The 24,791-nt window shown below is 35.5% G+C and overlaps 2 protein-coding genes across 4 annotated transcripts in view; both read left to right on the plus strand.

Annotated features, from left to right (window-relative positions):
• LOC145662522 (aminopeptidase N-like) overlaps nt 1-24,791 on the plus strand; it is a 154,247-nt gene that overhangs the window by 60,630 nt on the left and 68,826 nt on the right. For both annotated transcript variants that reach the window (XM_081728181.1, XM_081728182.1), the window contains exon 6: nt 6,073-6,187. In XM_081728181.1, the coding sequence (XP_081584307.1) occupies nt 6,073-6,187 (115 nt within the window). The remainder of the gene's footprint in view (nt 1-6,072; nt 6,188-24,791) is intronic.
• LOC145662020 (uncharacterized) lies at nt 9,947-21,616 on the plus strand. Of its 2 annotated transcripts, none has more exons than XM_081727356.1 (4): nt 9,947-10,141; nt 15,204-15,334; nt 18,646-18,813; nt 21,298-21,616. In XM_081727356.1, the coding sequence occupies exons 1-4, from the start codon at nt 10,057-10,059 to the stop codon at nt 21,583-21,585; spliced, it is 672 nt and encodes a 223-aa protein (XP_081583482.1). In that variant the 5' UTR covers nt 9,947-10,056; the 3' UTR covers nt 21,586-21,616. The 2 variants fall into 2 exon arrangements, with proteins under 2 accessions (XP_081583482.1, XP_081583483.1); XM_081727357.1 differs by lacking the exon at nt 21,298-21,616 and adding an exon at nt 21,105-21,187.

The following is a 24,791-nucleotide window of genomic DNA, read 5'->3' on the forward strand; positions in this document are numbered from 1 at the left end:
ATTGTTCGTTACTTTTCAGCACTGTTTGTTTATAAGACTGCACTTAGACCATCATACATGCTTTAAAAAAACAATGTCTACAATTCTGTCTAATGGCTCGGTCTAGGAGTTATACACCAAACCATCTAATTTTGAAAATAAACAATGAAAATTGATGAATAAAATACAACCTTCCACTCCCTGACCCATTACCTTAAAAAAAAAAAAAACGCTTTTAATTGCTATTGTAGCATTTTAATAGATAGATTAAGTTCAAACGTGGAAAGTTTTTTTTTATCATTTGATTTTGACAGTAGATTTTAGGGGAAGGGCAGAGGAGAAGGGGAAATATATGAAAATGAATAAAGCTTAATAACTCTTGAACCGCAATACCGATCTCGATCTAATTTTCAACATAGATAAGGTTTGGACCTGGGATGCTTTTTTCATTTCACTTTTACAGTACACCGAAGGGGAAGAGGAGGGGAGATATATATGTCAAAAAAGTAAAAATAAAAGTGACTGTCTTTGTGACTTCATCACGCTTAAATCACCCAACCGATCTTAACCAAATTTTCAACATAGATGAACTTCAGACTTGAGATGGTTTGTATCATATCACTTTAACTGTAGATTTTAGGGGAGGGGGAGCGGAGGGGACAGATATATAAAAATAAATAAAACTTAAGAAGTCTTGAACCACCCGACCGATCTCAATCAAACTTTCAACATAGACAAAGTTCGGGCATGGGATGTTTTCTTCATTTCACTTTTACAGTGCAACGAAGGGAAGGGGAAAGATATATGTAAAAAAAAAGTAAAAATAAAAGTGACTGTCTTTGTGACTTCATCACGCATAAACCACCCAACCGGTCTTTCCAAAAAAAAAAAAAAAAATCAACATAGATGAGGTTCGGACTTGAGGTGGTTTTTATCATAGCACTTTAACGGTAGAACATAGGGGGGAGGGAAGAAATCTATAAAAATAAATTAAACTTAATAACCCTTGAACCACCAGACCGATCTTGATCAAACTTTCAACATAGATAGGGTTCGGGCCTGGGGTGTTTACGTCATTTTATTTTTACGGTGCAACCTAGCGGAGGGGGAGGGAGGAGATATATAAAAATCGATTTATATAAGACTGAAAGTGACTATTGTTGTAACTTAATAACTCTTGAACTATCCGACCAATCTCAATAAAATTTTCAAGATACATGAGGTTCGGATCTGAAAATATATTTGCAATTTCACTTTAACGGTAGATCCTAGAGGAGGGGGACGTATAAATAAGAACTAATAAAACCTAATAACTTTTGAACCATCCAACCAATCTCGATCAAATTTTCAACATATATGAGGGTCGGGCTTTGGGAGTTTTTTATCGTTTCATTTTGACGAGCCAACGTAGCGAAGGGGGAGGGGGAGATATATGTAAAAAAAAAAAAAGAAAAATAAAAATGACTGACTTTGTGACTTCATCACTTGAACCACCCGACCGATCTCAATCAAATGTTCAACATACACGTAGGGGAGGGGGAGGGGAGAAATTACAAAATGATCAAAAATGACCGATATTAGTGTTTAATCCATAGTTTTCGGGGTCGATGAGAGAAACAGTGACACTTCTGATGCTGTTTTGAATCCAAGTTCAGCCCTGATAGTTGGGAAGGGGGAAGGTACAACGTAGGGGAGGGGCATAAACATTTAAAAATGATAGAAGATGGCTAATATTAGTGTCGAATCCATAGTTTTAGGAATAGCTGAGATTAACAGTGACAATTCTGATGCCGTGTGTCGCAGTAAGGAGGACGGGGAGAGGGAGCTATATATAATAGGGTGGTCCGAAAAAAACTTTTTATTTTCTTTAAGTCGCTATAGCGCGGAAAAGTTGCCATTGGTACTGATTAGAAAAATTAAGAAAAAATTTTGAAATCGGTTAACATCTTCCGTTCGCGCATCGCAGTTAAAGTTTACCAAAAATTACGAAAATCTTGTGATTTTTTTCTTTTGTCTTATAAAGAAATAATAGTTAATCGATTCCATTATTTATTTTCTGTAATATAAATTGTATTAAACTGTAAAAAAAATGGTTACTGTATTTTTTAAATTCACAACATAACTGAAAATTATTTTCCAAAAAATAACATTTTTAATTTGTATAACATAATTTGGATTATTTCAGTTAAATGACTGCTTTAAAAAGCAAAATGAACATTGTAAAACCGTTCATACAACTCTTTTTATTATTTTTAAATTTACTTAAAATGTAAATAATTTCATTTGCAGCTCTTCGCCCATTCGTAAACAGGAATGACCCAGAACTCCAAACGAGAAGGTGGCTGCAGTTCGAGTTCCACTCACACGCTTCCCAATCAACCATCCAATGCGGGCGTGTTTTACATATTTTTAGTTAATCCTTGATTTTTGTGGATTTTTTCACTTGTTTTAACAATGACGATTCACTTTGAAATGAGATTTTTGGCTGAAGTGTGCCATAATAGCTGTGGATTGCAGAGTTGCCCTGATATATCCATCTCTTGACTGAGCACCACATACTTTGCCAGCTGCTTCTGTTACCAGTTTTACATGTCTATCGACAGCTTGTGTGTGGCAAGGGAATCCTCTTACAACTTCCCAATCGGGTACCATGTCACTCTGTATAAGGAGTCTGATATCATCATCAATGATTCGACGCAACAATGGAGGAGAAGATACTTTGCAGGTCGACCAGTCAATCATTTCAATATAATCTTTAGCACCAAAATTGAGTTTCGGTGGTATGAAGTTGCTGATTGTCTTTCCTTTAGTTTTTGCCTGTCTTGCCTTTATTATTCGTCTAAGAGCAAATTATCTAATATATTAATTCCTTTCGTCCGTTATCATAGCCAACAGCAAGTTTTCTGGATGGGCAAAAAATGCATTTCTCTCAATTACAGACTCTACCACTCCGCGAAGAGTTTCAGGGAGGTATCTTGTTGTAGCAATTGCTTCAAAAAGATGTTTCGAACCATCTGAAAAAGAATGGTCTGATTTGATTTTAAAACACAAAGGCACGTGCAAACGCAATATAAAAAGTACCAATTCTTTAGGATCTTCTGAGGGATTTTCAGTACTGAGCCATATTGAGTGCGACATAGGGCCAGGGACTCGAGGGGACAAATCTTTTGGACATTCCCCTGTATTTACTGATCTTGAAATCTTCAAAAGGTACTGCTGGTCTTTGCTTAGAATTTGACGGTCTACTTCAGGGATTATGCAGTCAATTCTTTCAAATTCAACTACAGGCAATCTTTCACAGCCATTAAGCAGTTGACCGATCGGCCTACTAAAGGTTTTAGTACCTGTTGCTTCCCCATCAACGTGTTGAAATAAGTGGCGGAGAGGCAACTCATTAAAATGGAGAAGACATACAGCCCACTGCAACGGTCTACCTATATGAAGTTCAATTTGCCGAATTACACCATTCCTCCATCCTGTATTGGTAACAGTACCATCATAGCCAACAACATCTAATTCGTCCAAAGAAATGTCAACTTCAGTCAAGTAGGAAGTTATGCTGGAAGCGATATCAGTAGAATATCCCGATGATGGAGAAACGTGACCAATATGTGTCGATCCTGGTTCTTGAATGATAGTGTAGTGCTCCTCTTTTTGAAATCTACGAAATAACTTAGAATCATGCTCTTCAACTACCAAGGTATCATCTTTGCGCCCATCAAAGCATAGACCACGAAGCAAAGTATCAGGCTTACACTGCAAAGATCTTCTAATATGACTTTTCTCTTTCCGTGTTTTATTTTTATCGACCACGTGAGAATAGTCCGTGTCTGTCACCATTCCAATATCGTGTAGAACGCTGGAAGTAATTGCGGCAGTAGCACGGTCAGATACAGCAAACCCATCACTATTTAGTGCCGTTGTCTACAGTTATATTCTCATTTCCCATTCTGACGGAGTTTTGGTCTGGATATCTGGGACGAACTCATCATTTTCACTTTCACAGAACTCGGAAGAGCCCGAACCGTCTTGTTGGAGTTTTGAACTGAAACAATCTGTAGGGTCGTTTTCAAAAATGGTTGATGAACTCGAAGGCGTGTCATTAAAATCACGTTTATGTTTGTAGTTCCTTCTTCTCCCTCTTGAAGTTAGCCTTTTCGTTTCTTAAAGATCTATTGATCCAGTTTTGTCCAAACCACACTTCCTTTGAAAATAGATGAATCGTAACTCAAGAGCAGGAATATTCTTAGTGTTTTCACACTTACGCTTGATAGAAATTAAAGATTCACACAAATCTTCTGTCTTATCACACGTACAGTTCAAAATGATAGGACATTTGCATGCTTCCACATCAAATAACGACAATGGTCTTTGCTTGAAGTCTGTAATCTTCTTTGCAAATGTTGGCTTGTTCAAATCACGACCGTACGACTTCCTCAGTTTATAGTAACTGTCATGATACGCAACAACAAGCTGCACGATTCTGTACTCAGTAACGGTAGGAATGGACGCTCTATCATAAATGTCTTTTTTATTTTTCTTGCTACTATCCCAACAACTTTTGAAAAGCTCACTTTTGCATTATTCGTTAGTCTTTCGTGAAAACAACACTGAAGTACATCTTCATATGTAGGCAGTTTAGTTAGTGGCAAATCTCTGGGATGACCAAAAAGAGGACACTCAAAGTTTTGCCTCGTAATCATCTTCGAAGCTGCCATTGTAGCGCTAAGAAAGATCACCGCACGGAATGCAACAAAAATACTAAGCACTATAATTCAAGATTATAAAGAACAACTAATACAAATGTAATAACACAGCTAACACTGAAGAGGACTTCTGCACAACACCACACTTAATCACTAAGTGAGGAAATGACGAGGACGTGACGGACACGGAATGCGTGTTAAACTTGCAGCGTTCAGCATTCAGCAGCAATGCTCGAACACTCTCAAAGTCAAGCTATCTTGCAGAAGGGGAGGGGAAGTGGGATTAAATCTAGTAAATTGTCGGACTGCGGTGAAATATTTCCCTGTCAATCTGCTCGTTTTTTAAACCAATCGTTTAACTCATATGTGCAAAATTACCTCAGACATAAAGTATGAAAGTCTTTTTTGTGTGGAAAAACTTTTTCAGTAAAGTTGTGCAATTGGAAAACATAAAACAAAACACACTGTAACTATTATTATACTTTACTACAATTTATATTAACGAAAATAAACCATGGAATCGATTAAATATTATTTATTTATAAGACAAAAAAATTAAAAATCACAAGGTTTTCGTCATTTTTAGTAAACTTTAACTGCGATGCGCGAACGGAAGATTTTAACCGATTTCTTTTCTTAACTTTTCTCATCAGTACCAAAGTCAACTTTTCCGCGCTATAGCAACTTAAAAAAAATAAAAAGTTTTTTTTCGGTCCACCCTAATATATAATAATGATCGAAAATGACCAATATTAGTGTATAATCCATAGTTTTCGGGATCATTCAGATGAACAGTGAAAATTTCCGATCCGGTTTAAATCTAAAATCAGCCCCGCTACTTGGGGGAGAGGAAGAAAGAGATATGTAAAAATGATCGAAAATGGCCACTATCAGTGTCGAATTTATAGTAATATAATATATGCTAGTACTTAATGATGTCAGTTATTTACCAAACGCATTGTCGATAAATATAGTATACCTAAATTTTGTCCTCTACATACCAGCATAAGGGATCTTGTATTTATATGTAACGATGTGCCTTCTAATTATGTGTAAGAGTGGTCACTTCTATTTACATGTAACATATATCAAGTTTGTTACGTTCATTTAAGCGTCACATTATGCTCAATTTATGCGTAACATGAGACCTTCCATTTAAAAGTAACAGTATTACATTGATTTTATACGTTTAAAAAAAATCGATATTTATGCTTACATAAGCGTCACAGTTTTCAGAGTCCACTAATATGAATACATCAATAAATTTAATCTTGATCTTCTAATGCGTAATATTATCTGCGAACAATAATTAAACTGAGTTATTAGTTTTTCTTTCCTCTTTCTTTTCTTTTTCTTTTCACTTTCTTTTTTTGTTTGTTTGTTTCAGGCACTAATACAAAATCTAGATATGTTTCCTTGGACAACTACACTATATTCAGTGTATAGCGAGCCTGTTGTATCCTCAGAATTGCGAGAAGAGGAGCATTGGTTCATAACCCACTGTAAGTATACAGCTGAACGATTGTAGATAACTTTAAGACTTATTTCTGGGTTTGATTTTTAGGTGTCTGAACTTAGCTTTTTATATTTGTAGGTTTACCATATACGTTTAATGAGCAAGAAATTCCAAAAATCAAAAAGAGTATTTGAAATCAATTTAGTTCCTTAAAATTTTGGTCAATGAGTTCAATATCCGTATATTTATCTACATATCGATTGATACAAGTTCCAATTTTCTATTATCGTTCTTTATTCGATTTTTCTAAAAAGATTAATCATGAGGACGGCGTATATGTGATCTACAGAACTAATCCGAGTTAAGTTGAATTGATTTCGAGTTTAGTGTCTCTTTTAGCAGCGAGGCTATAAGAGACGTGGACCTACTGATTAACATGGAATCTGAATTACATGAACTCCGCCGAGAATTTGTAACGGAATAATTTATCGTTACATTAAATTTCTACTTCTCTTTTCATTTGAAGTGATTAAAGTAGACTTGCACAAACATGTGAGTTGTTAGTTTGTTATTCTACTAGGTTTTGTTGCTTTCGTGTTCTCGTTTGTTTCGTGTTCTCGTTTCTTTTCGATGTGTAATTAACTTACTGCATAACGGTGTACAATTACTTGATCTGTGCCTACGCATATTTTACAATTGTATAAATAATTTTTAGGAACCTCAGAAATACTATATGCTTTAATATTTATAAAATAATTCCTCAAAAGAAAATTTTGTTATTTGTTTAATTAAATTTTAGTATAAGTGTGGCTATTTTCATTCTGTACGTGCTTTCGCATGCTTTTAAAAACCGTGTGGGAAGCCTTACATTTCGTAGATTCTGCCCACAAAAGAAGACGTTATTGATAATGTGAGAAAAGAGGAAACGCGGACGAATAAACATTATGTAAGTGGCGTGTTGTTTTATAAAATTGTAAGGCAATATTTTGAGAATTCATACTTCATTGTTTGTGTAAGTAAATCGTTATTACAATGGTACATTCTGTCTTAAATTTTTCATTTGATAAAATGACCATTGAAATATCAGGTGTGTAAAATTATCGCGAATTATGTTTTTAAGCGGATTCTGATTAACGTGTTTAGTGCACCTTTGTAGAAAACAAAAACATTGCAATAATGACTATGAATGCGGTGCTTAGAATTTTGAAATGTTCCAGAAAATAAAATTTAGTGAAAAGGAACCATTCAGTTTTGGGTTATAAGCACAGACTGCTTTAAAAGTTGGTTCATCCAGGTAACAAATAATTAGAACGTTTTCTGCAGTGCATGGTACGAAGCATAAATGCTGTTATAGTATTCTCGTTGCTTAGTTAAAATTTCGTTCACAACGTTCACTTTCATATTTACGGTAATTTAGTAAGAATACATGTCATAATGAGATATATAATGCATCATTAATTCGTGCCGCCTTTCGTCCCGATCTATTAATCAACAATGACCACAAAACACCAAATGATCAGAATAGTATGCACTTTTCTTGAAATGAAAATTAGATATGTTTGGCAAGATACCTAATTCAAAATAATAAGTTTGTACGTTATTAATTGAATAAATTTCCGAGTTCCATGTAGAAAGTAGTCACGATAATTGCCTTAGTCACGTTATTTCGGTATTGTTTTCCAATATTCAGGAAATCAGCAATGACAAATTAATTAAAAACTGGTCTTATATATCTTTAGCAAAATTTCGCCTTATGTATATTATATTTTCTTTTGTGTAGTACTAACCTATGTGAATTGTAGAATAAATTAAGATGTAAAAAAAAATAGTAGCCAAGTATCCATAGGAGCATTGATCTACAACTTTGAATTCAGACAGTAATGTCAATCTTAAAGAGGATTGATGTCCATTTCTTGTTTTTTTTAATCTCGGCGAGATGCATGGGTTCATCTTCATAACTTCATCTGTAAATATGCATTATTTCATAATAATATGGAGGAACATTCTCATTATTGTTTTCAAAGTATACGTTAGGTTAAATGTATTAAAAGAGAATCCTCATCAGTTACGTGCTAGAAGTTCACGTGATGGCGGAGCTGCTTAAAATATTATTTGTCGTTGGATCATCATCATCATCATCTCTGCTACAATTGGGCATTGAAGGAATGGTTGAACGTAAATATATGTTACTCCTACGGTATTGTAGTCTTTATGTAAGAAGGTTTTCTTTTCTTCCTATGGAATTACGAAATATCAACTATCACTAACTATCATGAAATACTAGATTTGTTTCATTGCATCCGAGGATACTTGCTAACAGTATTGAGATAAAAAGGTTTTATGAAATATTAGTTATCATAAGATACCAGCTTTGTTTGATTGTATCTGTGGCTACTTACTAACATAAAAAAATAACTTGAATAAGACTCATTATAGATTAATATACAATCTGCTGAAATTTAACCATTCACTTGTAAATACAGGATGTTTAAATACAACTTCCTAAAAAAAGTTTTGTGCTATTAATTGATGTAAATCTATATAATTTAAATAAAAAAAATGAAAATGACATATTGATCAAGTGTGTAGTTTCCAAGTAATTCGTTATGCAATATGCTGAGCAAAGATTTGAAAATTTGTTATTTCTTTATTTTTTTGACTACTTGAGAAAGAGATAGCCAATAAACAGATAACTTAATCAAACGATAGTTTGAGTTAATTTATTCACAAGAATACATTTTTATGAAGTAAATATTTTTTTTAGAATTTTAAATTAATTACTAATTTATTTAGTTCCATGAATAGAGGTTACCCGTCAAAACTCAAGAACCTGGTTTCTGATACGTTATTTTATCTATTTTCTATTAAATTTTAAAGTTTTTTTTCTTCTGTTAAAATTAATTATAAGGTACACGCGGCGTGCGTAAAGTCAAATTGATATTAGGCGCGGAGCGGTACCGTTACAAATCGAACCCGAGCCTGCCACACCAAAGGCGCATACGCTAACCACTTAGCTACGATGAACTCTAGGACTCATTCGACAGATCTTGACCAACCATAGCATGGAGATAAACTTTGACTTAGGTAATGTACATATAAAATTATTTATCTCGGTAACTATTTGTAGAATATATGACAAATAGTTTTCTATTTTTTTAATCTTAGACTAGCCTTTGGCCAGCTAGTGTCCTCGCCCCCAGACCTCGCCGTTTTCTCCGCCTACGGCCTCGCATCACATATCTTACAACCTTTGCTTCAAGAGTGAACTTCATGCATATGATCTTAATATTTCCTGAACTTAAGAATGTTGACCTAAAGTAAATTAGTCTTATTTTGTCAACAGGGATATGTATTTTATTTTATCACTTTAAATCCCATAAAAACTCAAAAATATTGAGTTTTCACACTTTTCCTGTGGTTTATCCCCGGAAGGCTACAATTATGTCAAATTTGAACTTCCCACGTCAACTGGAAGTACACAGAGAAAAATTGTGACGTTCATTCACATGTTTGACTTATAAATAGACGTATTCGTAGAAGAAATATATGTAAAATGGAATGTGATGTATAAATATGGTTTGCTGGGAAAAAATGGATGTAATTTTGTTACATTTAAACACCAAGAAGTAAAGTTTAAATGTAACAATCTCGCCTTAAGAGGGACGAGAATCTAAGAATATTTTATGTGTCACGTCGTTATTTTTACGGTGACGTATAAAGTTTCATAGATCACATGTCGTTACGTTGAAATGTTCGCGAAAATCCGAAAGAAGTCGATCGAACCCGAACGGGAGTCATTTGCATTTTATGAAATTATTTAATGTTGTTCAAGGAAATCTTGAGTTATTGTGTGAAAACAAGTCGGCTTCATGGACTCCGGCGTGGACGCAAGAGGTGTAAAATGAGGCAGATGCAATGAAGAAACTTACGAGAGAAGAATCTAAAGGGTGGTGTGAATATTGTGACAACCCTCCAACAAAACACCCGAGGATTGAACAAGGTACAGTATGTAGAAATAACGTATGATATACATTAAGTTGTTAGGAATAATGATGAAAACGATGTAGGAAAGCTCTTTTGATTCCTCCCAGAAGATGAATCATTACGTTCAGTACATTATTTCGGAATGTACACTCTTTTGATGGATGACATTCTTGTATTATTAAAATAAAAATCTGTAATATAAGTTTTTAGATACTACTTGAACATAGCAAACAAGAATGGTTTTGGTTGTCCTCTAAGGGCAAGGTTCTAGATTACTGGTCCCCCTTCCCATGGACAAGGCGTGCAGGTTTACTTTTGGCGCACCACTAGAAAGACCGTGTTGGAAAGTTGGTGCTGGTTTACTCTTGGCACCTACATTGTGAAAGATTTACAGGCAAAATTTAAAACTTCGCATATATATGTGAAACATATTCATAGAAGACATGTTTATGTAAAACAAATTTCTCCAGACGATAAAATTAAATGCAAAGCCATGTTTTGTGTCTTTATTACAGCTAAATGGGAATGGGGCCTGTGTTCTAGAAGGGTTCACTCGAGCAGACGGCTCTACCAAAAACCAAATTCATAGGAAAATTGCGATGTCAAATGCTTTTCTTAAAAGAAGTAGAGTGTGAATATAAGTAATTTCTGTCATTAGATATATTGAAATACATTTTGAATGGGAGTGAACGTATTCTAAATGGAAATAATCTGGCAAAAGGTGGAAATATTCTGTTCGTGTTAGGAATGGACATTTGCGATGGATATAAGGCAAACATACGATTTTATTACAAATAACTCTGTGATAAAGAGCGTCATATTATGTTGAAGTTTTTGAAGCGTCATGTTATGTTCAAACGTAAAATCAACGATTCGAAGTGTGGAAAAGAAGTGAGAATTAAAAACAGACTAATTTCTCCTCACAGCGGGTCAGTTGTACCCGGAAAACCAGTGAATCCATTCTGAAAGTAAGAGTTATTACGATTATTTAAGTGTTTTGCAAGGTGGAAATTATTGGGGATATTTTATGTAGGTTGCACTATCCTTGTTTATGCGTGTGCCCCCCGTCGCTGACGTGCCTGCTCCCTACGAAAGCACCCCTCGCTCCGCTCGGGCCCCCTACTACTTTTCTGCTCTGACTCGGTTAGGTAGCATTCGTGCTTTTACTGGGCACATAGCAGAAGTTGTTTAGTGGTTTATGCATTAGCTCCTCATTTAGTGCATGCTTTGCAAGAAGAAATCAGAAAATGCAATAAATGTGTGAAAATTTGGTAGAACCGTCTGCTCGACTAATGCCTTCTAGAACCTTGCCAAAGTAATGCACTTGTATTTTAGGTTTACTAGTATACGGTTTCAAGTCTAAAATCGTTACAAGTGCTTTACGATAGATGAAATAAGTGAATGCATGTGAAAGACCGTCGCTGGCCTGCTTGCTCCCTTCGGTCGCACCTTGTCGCTTACGCTCGGGCCCGCAGCTTCGCCCTATTCAGACTCGGTTAGATTGCATTCCTGCTATTTAGTGAGCACCAAGTAGAGGTTTTGTGTTTTTTCACTTTTGTTTTTGTCATATATCCGGACTACATAGGCCTATAGATAAGAAAATCATAAAATAAAATTCTGCCATAATTTTTCAATCATTACTTCTGATGACCCTCTTAAATTTTCTCTACGAGTATGTCAAGTGAGATATTTCCATGTCGCCTAGCGTAAACCATTTAGGAGGCAATAAGGAAGAAATTAGTAAAAGAATTATAATTCTTTCACTAATTTACTTCCTATTGTTCCCTAAAAGGTTTCTACTAGACGACATGAAAATATCTCACTTGACATAAATATAATTCAAGGGACCACAAGAAGTAACTGTTAAAATGTTACAATTGTTTTACGATTTGCGTCTAAATACGGCCATTGGATGTGTACCATATAAATTACAGTGCGAAAAATAAACTAACCGGTGATAGGTAGCAACTAGAAAGCACGAATGTTATGTAACCGAGTCGGGGTAAGGTGAAACTGGTGGGGCTGCATAGGGATTCGTCCGAAGGAAACAGGCGCGTCAGTGATAGTGAGTATGCGCGCAAGCGAGGTTATTCCCTCGTGCATACAACGTGCTCATGGACCGTATTACAGGATCTCTAGTTCTTCATTCATGTCACCTTAGTATTGATATATTGTCAAAGCGTGGAACGCCTCCTGTTACAGAGGTCAAAAATTTTCTTCAGACGGCCCTGATCCCTCTACTCGTTTCAAAATTAACATGACATTTCTAGGTATTTTCTACGTTCTATCTTCGCACTTTGCCCTCACTTATTTCCCACCCTGTATACAGTCTGCCACTAAACTATCCTTTTCTCTGTTTCTTTTGGTGCTGAATCCAGTGCTAGCAATCATTTTCAACAATTGAATTTCCAAAATTTAATGGTCTCTTGTTAGGTATGGCTTCTCAGTTTTACTGTATTAAAGTAAGTTTGCCAATTATTGTGGTGAGAGCCATTATTTTGAAATTTAGACACAATATTGACAGGTGTGATCCTCTATTTTTCCTGATTTTTTTTATATGTGAAAGTGACTCATTAGAAATGGATATTATGCAATTTTATGCCCTCAGAAAAAAAACTGGCCCTGACTAGCACTCATCCCTAAAGGTTAACGTCGCGGACTCACTTGTCAATAAGAACATGAACAAAGCATGTATCGTTATGCTTCAGTTTTGTCAAGTAGTATTACCCCAAGTTTGTGTTAACTCATGTGGGCTCATTGGTTGGAACACCCACCTCTGGTGCGTGGGATCCTTGGTTCAAACTCGGCTCATGCCATATGGGCCATCTGATGGATAAACACCGTGTGCATGTTTTTTCTTCCGTTTCCTCCCAGTTTCTTCATTCCACCAATCGGCCTGGCACGATGCCATTAGGTGTTAAGTTTTAATAATCACGAAGATCCATGCCCCACCGGCGGCCTGACGCCTCAGGCACCTGGATCATCCGCTCTATTATTGTTCGTTTTATGAGTAACAGCACTAATTTCGTGAAAGTTAGTTTCTCAGAAAAGTTGGTCAAGCCTTTCAAAAAAACATGGATGGCGATATTTCAGATGTTGTTCGGTAGTCCAAGTTTAGAGGTTTTCCCCAGTCCTACCAGGTTAATGCTTGATGGCATCTAATAAGACTGGTCGAGTTCGTCTCAATTTTTGTCTAAGCCTTTCCTTCTCTTCAGTCATCGTGACAAATAGGCGGATGGTAAACTTTAAATTTAAAACAAAACTATTCATGTTAAAGAATGCTATACATGTTCATGGAAAAAAGTCAAGGTTAATTTTCTGGGTCATTTTACGGTTCCATGCACAACATTCCAGCACGTGATGGATAAGTCTTGAGACTAATAACAAACGCACTGCGAGTCCAGCTTATGAGTATACTCACAAGTGAGTGTTGTAGACAAATCCTTCACTAATATCCAGTGATGTAATGCTAATTTTTTAGGTGGATATACGCTCCATCCTTTGTTACACACAGAAACATATTATATACGTATATATAATTACGCTTATCAAATTACCAACCCTTGAGCACACTCAGACAAGAGGATTTGAAAAGGAAGCTGCCTGGACTTATAAGCTGATGTACTATTCCAGCATGCACTTAATCTGTTGATAAAAAGGTTCGATAGATCAGTGAGTACGGCTGGCTATCGATTTTTTTTAAATAGAATTACACGAACAGCTGTTTTCAGAGAAAGTTAAACTTTGGACCGTTCACACAGATGTAAATTCCTATAAAATGTAATAATAATAATATTGGTCAAGAAAATGTGAAAAAGCAGATCAACTATCCTAAGAGAAGTTTTCCTTCATTCGCACCAGCCAAATGTCGCAATGGTACCTAACTTATAGGCCCCATGTAGTCTCCTTTCCAACGCCTTTAACGAAGGACGTTATCCGGCTGGCATCTTCATCATCAACCTGGAAATGCCATAACAACCGTCATAATGTGAAATAAATAAATAAATAAATAAATATACTTATGTCTTTTTCTGAAGCAGCTGGCAAATTAACATGTCCTTTGGATTTTTCTTCGCTATTTCTCGATGTCTTTGCTTTTATGTTTTCGTCAACAGAATGTACACAGCTATGAGCTATCAGCTTTGAACTAGAGTAAAGACCACATTTTTCTCGGAACTCCCTTCCGTGGTTAGAAATAAACTGATTCCATTCCGTATTGCCTCGCTCAAATTGTATCCAATCGGCAGACTTCGAATTTGTATGAAAGAGGCCTTGAAAACTGTAGCCATTACTATGTCAAAACAGAACAGCTTCAATGTTACCACATGAATCTAGGCGGTATTCCTCACCATTCTATCTTCAACTGATCTTTAGAAACAAAAGAGTTTCTAATAGTTTCCAAGAAAAACATTTGGAAACATCTTGGCTTTATTTTATTATAATACCACAGATCAACTTTCAGAAGGTGCGGACAGCGCATGTGACATCTTAAAAAAAAAAAAATTGCAGTACAGTGTGTTCTTTTTCCTTATAGAAGGGATTGACGGAAAACTCGATTCCCACAACCCGAAAACTCAAACCTTTTAAAAGAATTTAGACATCATTCGCGGCAACAGCCTGACGACCAGCTGTTTAGTGAGATTTTTCTGTTTTGAAATAGAGAACATGAAAAAGAGTTGTTATTTGTTCCAATGAAGTGAGTACACTATGAATCGAATGTAGCGTGTACCCGCGTACTTCCTAACTTTTAGATGGGTATACGATAGTTTCCAAAAATTAGTGGTTTGTATACGCCATATACCTGCGTATACAATCCATTACATCCCTTGTAATATACCAAGCAACCACCTTCTGTGTAAAAATGGGAGGATCAACCTCCAAAAGAAGTCAAAGCCTGCGTTTAAGATACCATTTCAGCATTAGGCTGTTGTGACTGATAAAATACGGACCTCAAACACTTTTCTTTTTTTTAAAAAAAAGTAAATTCAAAACCTGACTTATATCTTACACACCTGTGTTAATTTTAAATCTGAAAAGGCTGTATACATTTCAGGTACTGATTTTTTTTTTTTTGTCAGATATAGCTGGAAGCTGGACACGAGGTGTGGCACAAACAGCTGAAGAAGTACCTACAGAAAGCAGTCTTCCCCACAGAGAAGACCGAGATGCAGACTCTGAGGAAGAAACTGTACACTTCAAAAGTAATGAGGTAATTGACAATAGGTTTTCGAGGAAAATTTATCGGTGCATTTATTACTCTTTTAGAACGTTCAGTTTCGATACACTGTCACGCCATGTAAAGAGGCATGAAGGGGCTTTGCGGTATGAATGCAGTTCGTGTAAATCCAATTTCAAATTTATCTGGTGCTTGGGGTCTCGGGTTCAAACCCTGCTCCCGCCAAGTGAACTTTGTGGTGGACAAACACCGTGTGCGTGGGTTTTCTCGGGGTTCTCCCGTTTCCTCCCACTTTCTTCATTCTACCATTTCATTCATCTCTCATCATCACCGTCTCCTTTAGCCTCACCGGCATAATCGTGGGACGTAAAACTCAAAGATTTCATTTTTCATTTTTTTTCCAAGTTCAAATTTCGTTCCTCATTATGCAGACATACTAAAAATTGTATTTATGTGTCTACACGCATTCGAAGTAATGTCAGCGTAGTCGATCATAGATTAAGTGTTATTACACGGATCCCAATGAAAAATTGCGTATTTACGAAATAAAATGCAATTGTCAAGATAGTTATGTAGTAAAACGAAAAAAAATTTAGAAGTCCGAGTAAAGAAATACATTAGAGATTCAAAAGCAGAAACTCCGGTGTCAGGTTTATCGAAACATTTAAAAGAAACGCAACGTACGGTAGAAGATTCACAAGTTTTGTTTGGAGCTAGAAATGAAATAGAGAGACTGATGCTTGAAAATTTATTTATTCATTAAAAAAAATAAATCTAGACAAGGAATAGTTGACTGGAATGGGGGGTGGTAATTACAAAATTTGCACAGGAATAGCATGACAATAAACATAATAACATGCCTGCCATATTTTAGTTCGCATCACCTTATCCGTATATCGCTGGCGCACTTGCCAACTTTTTTTTTTTTTTCACAGCTCTCTCCTTGTTTAGTCCGTTCCTTTTCATTCCTTGATGTTCCTATTCTTTTTCTTCTTGTTTCTAACCTCCGTGACCAAGACTCGAGGGGCGAGTCGAAAGCTTGGAACTATAAAAATTCATGAATTACAGAAATCTGTAAGTAGATTGATATTTAGAATTTTTGAGCTTGGTTTTGCAATGTCTAAGGACGAGAATTAGCTCATTTGCCTACGCTGTAACTTGGATAAAGTACTTATTACTTTCGTGAATTCATGAAGAGTGTAATGTACCATTACAATTACGTAATGTGGTCTCCACTCGGAGGGACCCACTAAATTTATCACCTACTGTACCATGCTAATTTTTCCGAAATAGGTTTAGATGTATACATGATATTCAATTGATTATAGAGCTCCTCCGTGGCTAAGTGGTTGGCGTACGCGCCTTTGGCGTGGGAGGTCCGGGTTCGATTCCCGGCGGGAGCTCATGTGGTCCGGATTCCACGTTAATCAGTAGGTCCACGTCTCATATAGCCTCGCTGCTGAACGGGACGTTAAACCAAAAAAAATAAAAAATAAAAAAATAAAAAAATAAAAAAAAATCAATTGATTATAATTATACTTGGAATTAATGTGGAAATTCGGGATAATTTCGTAGTAACTATATTTTGGGGAATAATATCTTTATTCATACGTTATTTCACGATAATATTTAGCATATGGGTGTTTCAAATAGGGAAACATTGAAATCATCATCTTAATGCTGTACAAAAACTAGGCCCGCTATTGGGCAGGAATTCTTAGAAAAATCTAGCAATCTAAATTTTGGTTGAATATTTTGGACCCCGATTGTCCTTCTTGACATGCCCATATCCTCTCTGAAATCCGGTTTGATCCAGATTTTACCATTTTCTATTCGTTTTGTACTCTCCGCTGCCAAAAATCTCTGCTGTGATTGGAACTATTTCCCGAACTATAGTATTACGGCGCGAGAATCTCCATTCCAAGACGCGGCGTACATCAAGGACAACACTGTAACTTCAGCTCCTCTAAATTTGGAAAATTTCTGCAGATAAACGGAATAAATCGAGGTAACACTAGTTCTAAACAATAGTTAAATCATCTGGACGTAGTAGAGAGCCATAAATTGTTATTTTCATCAGCGAAAAGAGGCAGAAATAGTAAAATATATAATTCAGTTCATAAAACGCCATGTGTACAGCATATAAACAGTATTAATGGCTAATATTTTTTTTTCTAAATGTAATACAGTAAATTGTATAAAACAATGTAGTTACATAGTTTCCTTTGGAATATTTTATCCTTGTTTATACGCTGTCCCGTGTGTATGTGTGTGTGACTGAGTGATAATTTTTAGCCTTAAGTCGTAACATTAACGTTGGTTTATTGTAATGGTTTTACAATGCATGACAAAGGTTATAAAGGATAAAGTCTAAAACAAACTATAATCGGCTCTGAGAAATGCCAAAATAACAGTATATGCCTGAATGAACGACGATCTTTCAGAAATATCAAAATTTTTATTTGTAACAAATGTATGCATTACTCGATTTTTTTTCCTGCTGATTCAAATGTGTGATCGATCTCTGAATCTTGGAGTTCCGAGACTGGATATTAGGTAACCTTCGTTCTAAAATAATGAATAAACAATAGAACTAAACTTTCTTGTCACCCGGGCTGGGTCGGGGCAACTCCCACTGGCGTAGTTGCCTGGACCCAGGTCAGGGTTGTATGGGTGAACACGTGTCCATTCCGGATACCTATAATATCAATACTTGTGCAATAACATTCTGAATACAGAGTACCTTTTAGAAATTATTCGAGTTTCTTCACCATATTCCCAAAATTATCCAGTAATTCGTTCTCCTCAGATCTCCTATCATCTTCTTCCTTTCCTTCTCCTTCCCTCTTCCTTCCTACCTTCTTCTTACTCTTCCTCACTCTTTCACTATTTCTATTAAAACCTGAAAAGAGGGGTCGTGACTGGGAGTTGTCGCTATTGACACGGTCATTAAAATTGTTTGATATTTCTTCGGAAGTCCGATATGAATTAGTCAACCCGACAACAAACATTTCGAAGTTAGTAGAATACAATCCATTTATTTTATTCATATTTAATTAGATTATATTCCAATATTCAAAATTTAAGACAGTTTAAAAAAAATCGGAAAAATGAGTTTAGTAGGGACTCTCACCCCTGCTTTTCCCTCTCTTGACGCCCCTATTATTCTATTCTATTTTATCTTCTCTTTTCAAGAGTACAATTAGATTCATTTTCTCGATCCATCTACGTGCCTTGAATATTACCGTCTACGCACCGTGAAATCTACCGTAAGATAGTATGAAGGAAAAAGATTTATGGATTTTTCTTTTATTTATTTATTTATTTATTCCCCTTTATTTCAGTTGGAAACAGAGGCAAGTCTTTACTTTGGATACGACGTAGACACTCTTGAAATTCAGCTGGGAGATGCAGCGTCAAAAGTGGCACTATCAGCCAACATAGAAAATAATATTTTCGCCCTAGAAAGACATTTGCAGCTAAAGAGATCTACGCTTAGAGCAATTTCCCAGGTAGGTGTATATGTAATAGAGTTAAGGGAATTGTTACTGAGAATTGCTTATCACCGACGCAATTTGAGTAAACATTAGTTTAAAATTTCATTTAGTAGTTTACGTTACTATTGTTATGAAGATACACTTCTGTGCATATTAATCCACATCATTCTTCTAGTATAAGAATGAAAAAATTACATTTAATGTGCAACCCCATACTTTGGCCTCTGCTCGTCCCGCAAGTTCTTAACACATCTGTTGATACCTCCTTATTAATAAGCACGAGATCAGTAAACAGTAAAACAACCAGCTGATTAAAAAATAATAATATGGAAGAGCTTTGAAACGGCTGTCTATCTACTATTATGTTACATGTTTCCAAAGTAGATAATGCTAATATGGTCAGAGTTCTAAAGGGATTGTGGAAGTATGAAGGATGTTTATTGAGAACATTATAGGAAATAAGATACATGCATTTTTAAATTATTTTTTGGAGATATGTCACCAAAAACATGAGAAAGGAAACAGTCACGGCCTTATTAGGTACTATCTGTACATTCATCTGGTGAAACTTAGTAAAATGGTAAAAAAAAAAAAAAAAAAAACCTCAGTCAGGATGCTAAATCCTGAAAGGTTCGAATTCGTGATCCCCTAATCCAATCCTCCCGATCTACAATAGTCACATTGTCACCGACTCAGACTGTCTTGTCTCGAAATGATATCTCCTGAGAAGCATTTTTGGACATCCTCGTTTTCCACAGACATTTTCCATGTATGTCGTCTCTTGGGGTACACTGATTGCCACTTATTCAATAGTAGTAATATGGTTTATGTTATTGCAATATTCTTTTATTTATAAATGAAGTATTAGTTTTCCATTGGTAAAATAACTAACACACGTCATCAAGAATATGATTTTAACGGTCGCTTGAGATTTGATATATTATTGGGAAGAGCTCCGCTGTACTAATTTCGACGCTAATATTGCGCATCTTTTTTACAGTTGTTGGTGGTCAAACTACCATAACAGTGTCGCTGCTTTGCACTTTCTTACAGAACGGGGCTTCTTCCATAATGGAATTTACTATTTCAAGATTTGACGTGTGTGTAAGAATTGTTATGAACGTTCTAAACGAGCGAAGAAACTTCTAAGGACGGGACCTACAGTTTAATGTGGATTCCGAATATCATGTGTCCCAACCGGAATTGAACGCAGGACCCTTTTGTTGGAAGGAAGCTAGTAAAATTTGACGTGTGGGTAGTTCTCAATCATAATCGTGCTTTTGTGAACAAGTTATTAACGTTTTAAACGAGCTTCTGAGCTTCTAAAGGACGAGACCTAGTTTAAAGTGGGCTCCGAACCACATGTGTCATTTACTGGGAATCGAACCCAGGACATTTTGATTAATAGGTAGCGACTATTACCACTCATCCATAGGGTACATTCGTGCTTTTGTGTTGTAACATATGTATTTGTTACTAGTGAAATGACATTTTTATTGTGATTTTTTAAAAAGTAAAATTGTGCACATTAAACGGATTGATTTTTGGTCCAGATTCATACGGATTGTTTCAATAGCTAGCAGTTATTGAAAAAGATGCTCGAAGGTTAATGTCTGTACAGACAATTTTATTACTGTAGAGTATCAAAGGCTCAGGCAACTCTTAGGGCTAATTGACTCTGCCTTTGAACTCCAATATTACTCTAAACATTAATATATTTTAAGGCCAGTCTGCGGCAGAAGTTTACACTCAAGACTCCATTTTGAGAACATCAGGTGACATCATCTTCCAAGTGTAAAAGAATTAAAGGATAATTAAAAGGCCTGCCTGGATACGCTGTTTTATAATAATAATCTAGTATTTTACCTACTATGGCTTTTACGCCTGATAAAGAATACAGTTAGATCATTTTAAACTATAGTGTTTATATCGATTCTAATAACATGTGCAGGTCAAAGTTTGCTCTCATACTTCTTTTACAGGTAACAATAGTCTTATTTCAGTACGGTTTTTTAGTATCTTCCACAGAAGGTATAAATTTCAATACAAGTTGACGCTCTGACATATTATGTGAGTCTACTTCAGAGTTATCCGGTTAAGAAATTTTACAACTTGGTGAAATACTTTCGCGGCAGACTGGAAATGCATCTTATCACATTGTTTCTTAGTTCAAAAAGGACGGTTGTTTCTTTATTTTATTTTTATTTTATTTTTTATTTTTATTTTTATTTTATTTTTTATTTTCATTTTTATTTTATTTATTTATTTATTTATTTATTTATTTATTTATTTATTTATTTTTGAAGATCTTGAGTTTAATAAAAGCACAAACTCTCAGCAACGTGGACAAGCTTTTTTAGGTCAGTTCGAGGATTGATTCACATACCAGTACGTATTTTTTTAATTCTCATTGTACATAGTATTTACTAAAAACTAAATTATCTGTTTAAATTTCTTCCAAATACACTATATATTAAATTATTATCATTTTACTTGCAGGAGGCAGACATACATCAGAAGACGAGTATTGTAGGACCAACAGTGTTTTTTGGCACAAAGAAAGAAATATATTGTGGTCCTGAAGAAATTATTAATTTGAAAAACGGATGCTCTGAGTTTAGGGCTGCAGTATTATTACTAACAGTATATTACGTAAAGAACTTGAACTATCCAAGTGCATATGGTCAAATTCTGGGCTTTTTACAATGCGTCCTAACTCGAGAAAAATTTCCTAAGCAATTGATGTCGCAAAGACTTTTTGAAACTGTGAAGCTCCTAAAGCTGTGAAGTTTTTAAAAGTGTAAAAGTGAAATGTGAATGTGAAATATAGTTGACTTAAACAGTGTTTCACTTAATGCTTGTGTATTATTTTTATGTTTATCCGATTAATATTTTTCATTCTTTCTAACAGTAAATGATCTCACTTTTTAAACGATATTTAACAAGGAAAACTCTTAACAGAGTCACGTAAAAAGTTCCCTTGAAAACTTGTACACGGGTAGATGTTTAAATTAAAGGTCAATAGAAAACAATCAATGCTCACGAGACATAAAGTACAAGAAAGATCAATTAAATTTGCTTGAAATTAGCCCTGCGACTGAAAGCATATAATACCATTATCAGTATATCCAGGAACTATCCAACCTAATCTAACAGAAGATTAGTACCAACAGATTATGTGATAGCTTTCAAACAATACTATAACGATTTCGTAAATTTCAATCGCTCATGTAAACAGGCATCCTGTGTAGTCCCTAATATAACCGCAATACTGGCCAACTCACTGACGGAAATGCTATCTACGTTAATGCTGATTTTCAAAGATTACTATTGATCCTTATGTATATATAAATATGTAGCCTATATTTCGTAGAAGCATATAATATTATGTGATTGGTATTTTGTTTATACATTGTCTACAAGTGTAAAAATGTTCAAGGCAGTTTCAGTTTGATCTTGTAAGATTTTATATTGTGGGATGAAACGTCGCTGTTTTAGCAGTTTATTAAATTTATTTTTAACGCCTTTTAGTAGCTGTAGCTCTGGCCTAGAGATCTGCACGGGCAAAATTAGCCCTCTAATTGATGTAAATAAAAATACAATTTTGCTTTCATTGTTAAGTTGCTGTAATTGGGCTCATTTGATTATGACACAAGCTCGGGCCTAAATACTAAAACAAATTTCGGATTTGGATCGGGCCTCACATTATAAATTCACGGGCCGGGCCGGGCTCGGGCTAAAAATTCCGGCCCGTGCAGACCTCTACTCTGGCCAGCATTGAGTATAGACCAAGGATGGTATTGGCCAGGGTCAATCTTACGGTACCATTCCCGCATTCGCCTGATTAAACTGTGGGAAGCCATGGAAAACTTAAGTCAGGATGGTTGGCGGTGCGATTTAACAAATTGGCCTCCTCACTACGAGATGTTACCACCTGAACCGCGAGGGCTGGCTGTATCTTGCTTTGCTCCCACAGTGATGAAAAGCAGCAGTGTCGAGTTTTTTTTTTTTTTTTTCAACAAACGGTAAACTTGGTTTCTATGAGCAATCCAGCTGTTTTGTTGCATTGTGCTAAACAATTTTTTCCTACTGCTTAATTGAGTTCAACAGAGTGGCTTCGGAGTGTGTGGAGCTTTGTTTTCTTAGCATCACAATATTCTCAAGGTAAGAACCCGAATTCCACATTTTCATTTTAAAATAAATTTTTAAGTTCAGTATTATCTTACATTTAATTACCGCAGATATTGTATAATACAACATTCTCGAGATTTATTTATCACGTCTAATAATAAATTAGTAGAAAATTCATAGGTATACGTGGTGACAATGCCTGTATGAAATGTCATTCTTAGATAAAGTAGTAAATAGTCTAAATTTTCTGTACTAGCATAGCTTCCTCTGCCACATTACTGAAAGGGAATAGTTCTAAGAAAAACCTAGCCAACTTTCGATTGGTATCGCAAGCTTTTTTTTTAAGGGCAAACGGTATACTAATCAATTTTCTTGAGTTAGTTAGGTTCCTCTTTTGAGCACTACTTCCTTTCAACAAAACAAAGTAGATAATTAGACATTATATTTGGATTATTTACATTATACTTAACTCTTTTAGGATTTATGATAACTATAGTTACCATTGCATAGTATTATCTTTTACTCAGATGCATTTTGGAACTGGATGGTCAACTTGGCGGTGCCAAGTGGGGGCGGAGGAGTGTGACTTTTTTCTTAAGGCAAATTTTTAAATTTTTTTCATGCCTTTATTTAGTTTTCAAGATATGAGATTGAAACTTTGCATATTGATTGTGTGCACCTTTGAGTATTTCTCAATTTGTTTGAGAGTCCTACGTGAACGCATGCTCGAGCCTGAGGGACGCAACTATTCCGAGGGGACGATTTTTCAGAAAAATCCGTTTTTTTCAGAATTTTCCGGTACAGGTGTATGAGACGTACATGTGAGTGATACCGTTGGGAAGGGGAGCTCCTTCTTGGTTAAGCGGTTGGCGTACGCACCTTTGGCGCGGGAAGCCCGGGTTCGGATTCCAAGTTAATCAGTAGTTCCACGTCTCATGCTGCTTAACGGGACGTTAAACTCAAAATCAACAACCACCGATGGAAAGGGCTCGTTATACTGAAAAAATAGCGTATGAACCATGGCTGAATTTCAAATAGTAATGACGCAGTAAATTTTTAAAATATGTATGTATAAAAATGGCTCACCTTCATACTTGCAAAGAAATTTTCGTCCTTAGTTTTCAAGACACAAGATTGAAATTTTGCAATCGCATTGTGTACCTAACTACGTAATTAAAAAAAATCAGATCCTTACTTTAGACCCGGGCCAGAGGGGCGTAAAAATTTTGAAAAATCTCCCGGATTTCCCTTATATTCCCGTTTCTGGTGTACGGACAAGCGAGTGGTACCGTTGGAAAGGATGTTTTCTGAAAGAAACAAGTTCTGAACCATAACCTTACGTTGACGATAAATAGTAAGTAAGCAGTAGCTGTTTGAGTGAAAGTTTAAATTTTACCTCAAAAAGTGGAAATCCTAAAAGGGTTAATAATGTGAGTTACTTACCATACAAATTGTCGATAAATATACCTAAATTTTGTACCCTATATACCAGCATGAGGCGTCTTCTATTTATATGTAACGGTGAGCATTCTATTTATGTGTAACGGTTGGCGCTTCTATTTATATGTAACATACATCAAGTTTGTTACGTTCATTTAAGCGTCACATTGTGCTTAATTTATACGTTACATGAGACCTTCCATTTGTATGTAACAATATTGCATTCATTTTATATGTAAAAAAATCGCAATTTTTTTACGCTTATTTAAGCGTCACACTTTTTAGAGTGTACTCCTTTATTTTATGTCAGTCTGTTGATGTGGTTTTATATATAGTTAGGATCACTTTTCTGATCGTCTGAAATCTCAATTAAACTTTTGAAGTAAAATTGATTTAAGAAAAGTAGAACATAAAGGAAATAG

The sequence above is a fragment of the Thermobia domestica genome, chromosome 10, assembly GCF_964235325.1.
Source record: "Thermobia domestica chromosome 10, izTheDome1.hap1.1, whole genome shotgun sequence".
In the NCBI taxonomy this organism is placed as follows: domain Eukaryota; kingdom Metazoa; phylum Arthropoda; class Insecta; order Zygentoma; family Lepismatidae; genus Thermobia; species Thermobia domestica.

Bases quoted from the DNA above. Each gene is read 5' to 3' on its own strand.
- LOC145662020 (XM_081727356.1), top strand. From the start codon at position 10,057: ATGAAGAAACTTACGAGAGAAGAATCTAAAGGGTGGTGTGAATATTGT. The intron at 15,335-18,645 runs GTAATTGACAAT...CCTTTATTTCAG, and splicing joins TACACTTCAAAAGTAATGAG to TTGGAAACAGAGGCAAGTCT. The intron at 18,814-21,297 runs GTAGGTGTATAT...TTTTACTTGCAG, and splicing joins CGCTTAGAGCAATTTCCCAG to GAGGCAGACATACATCAGAA.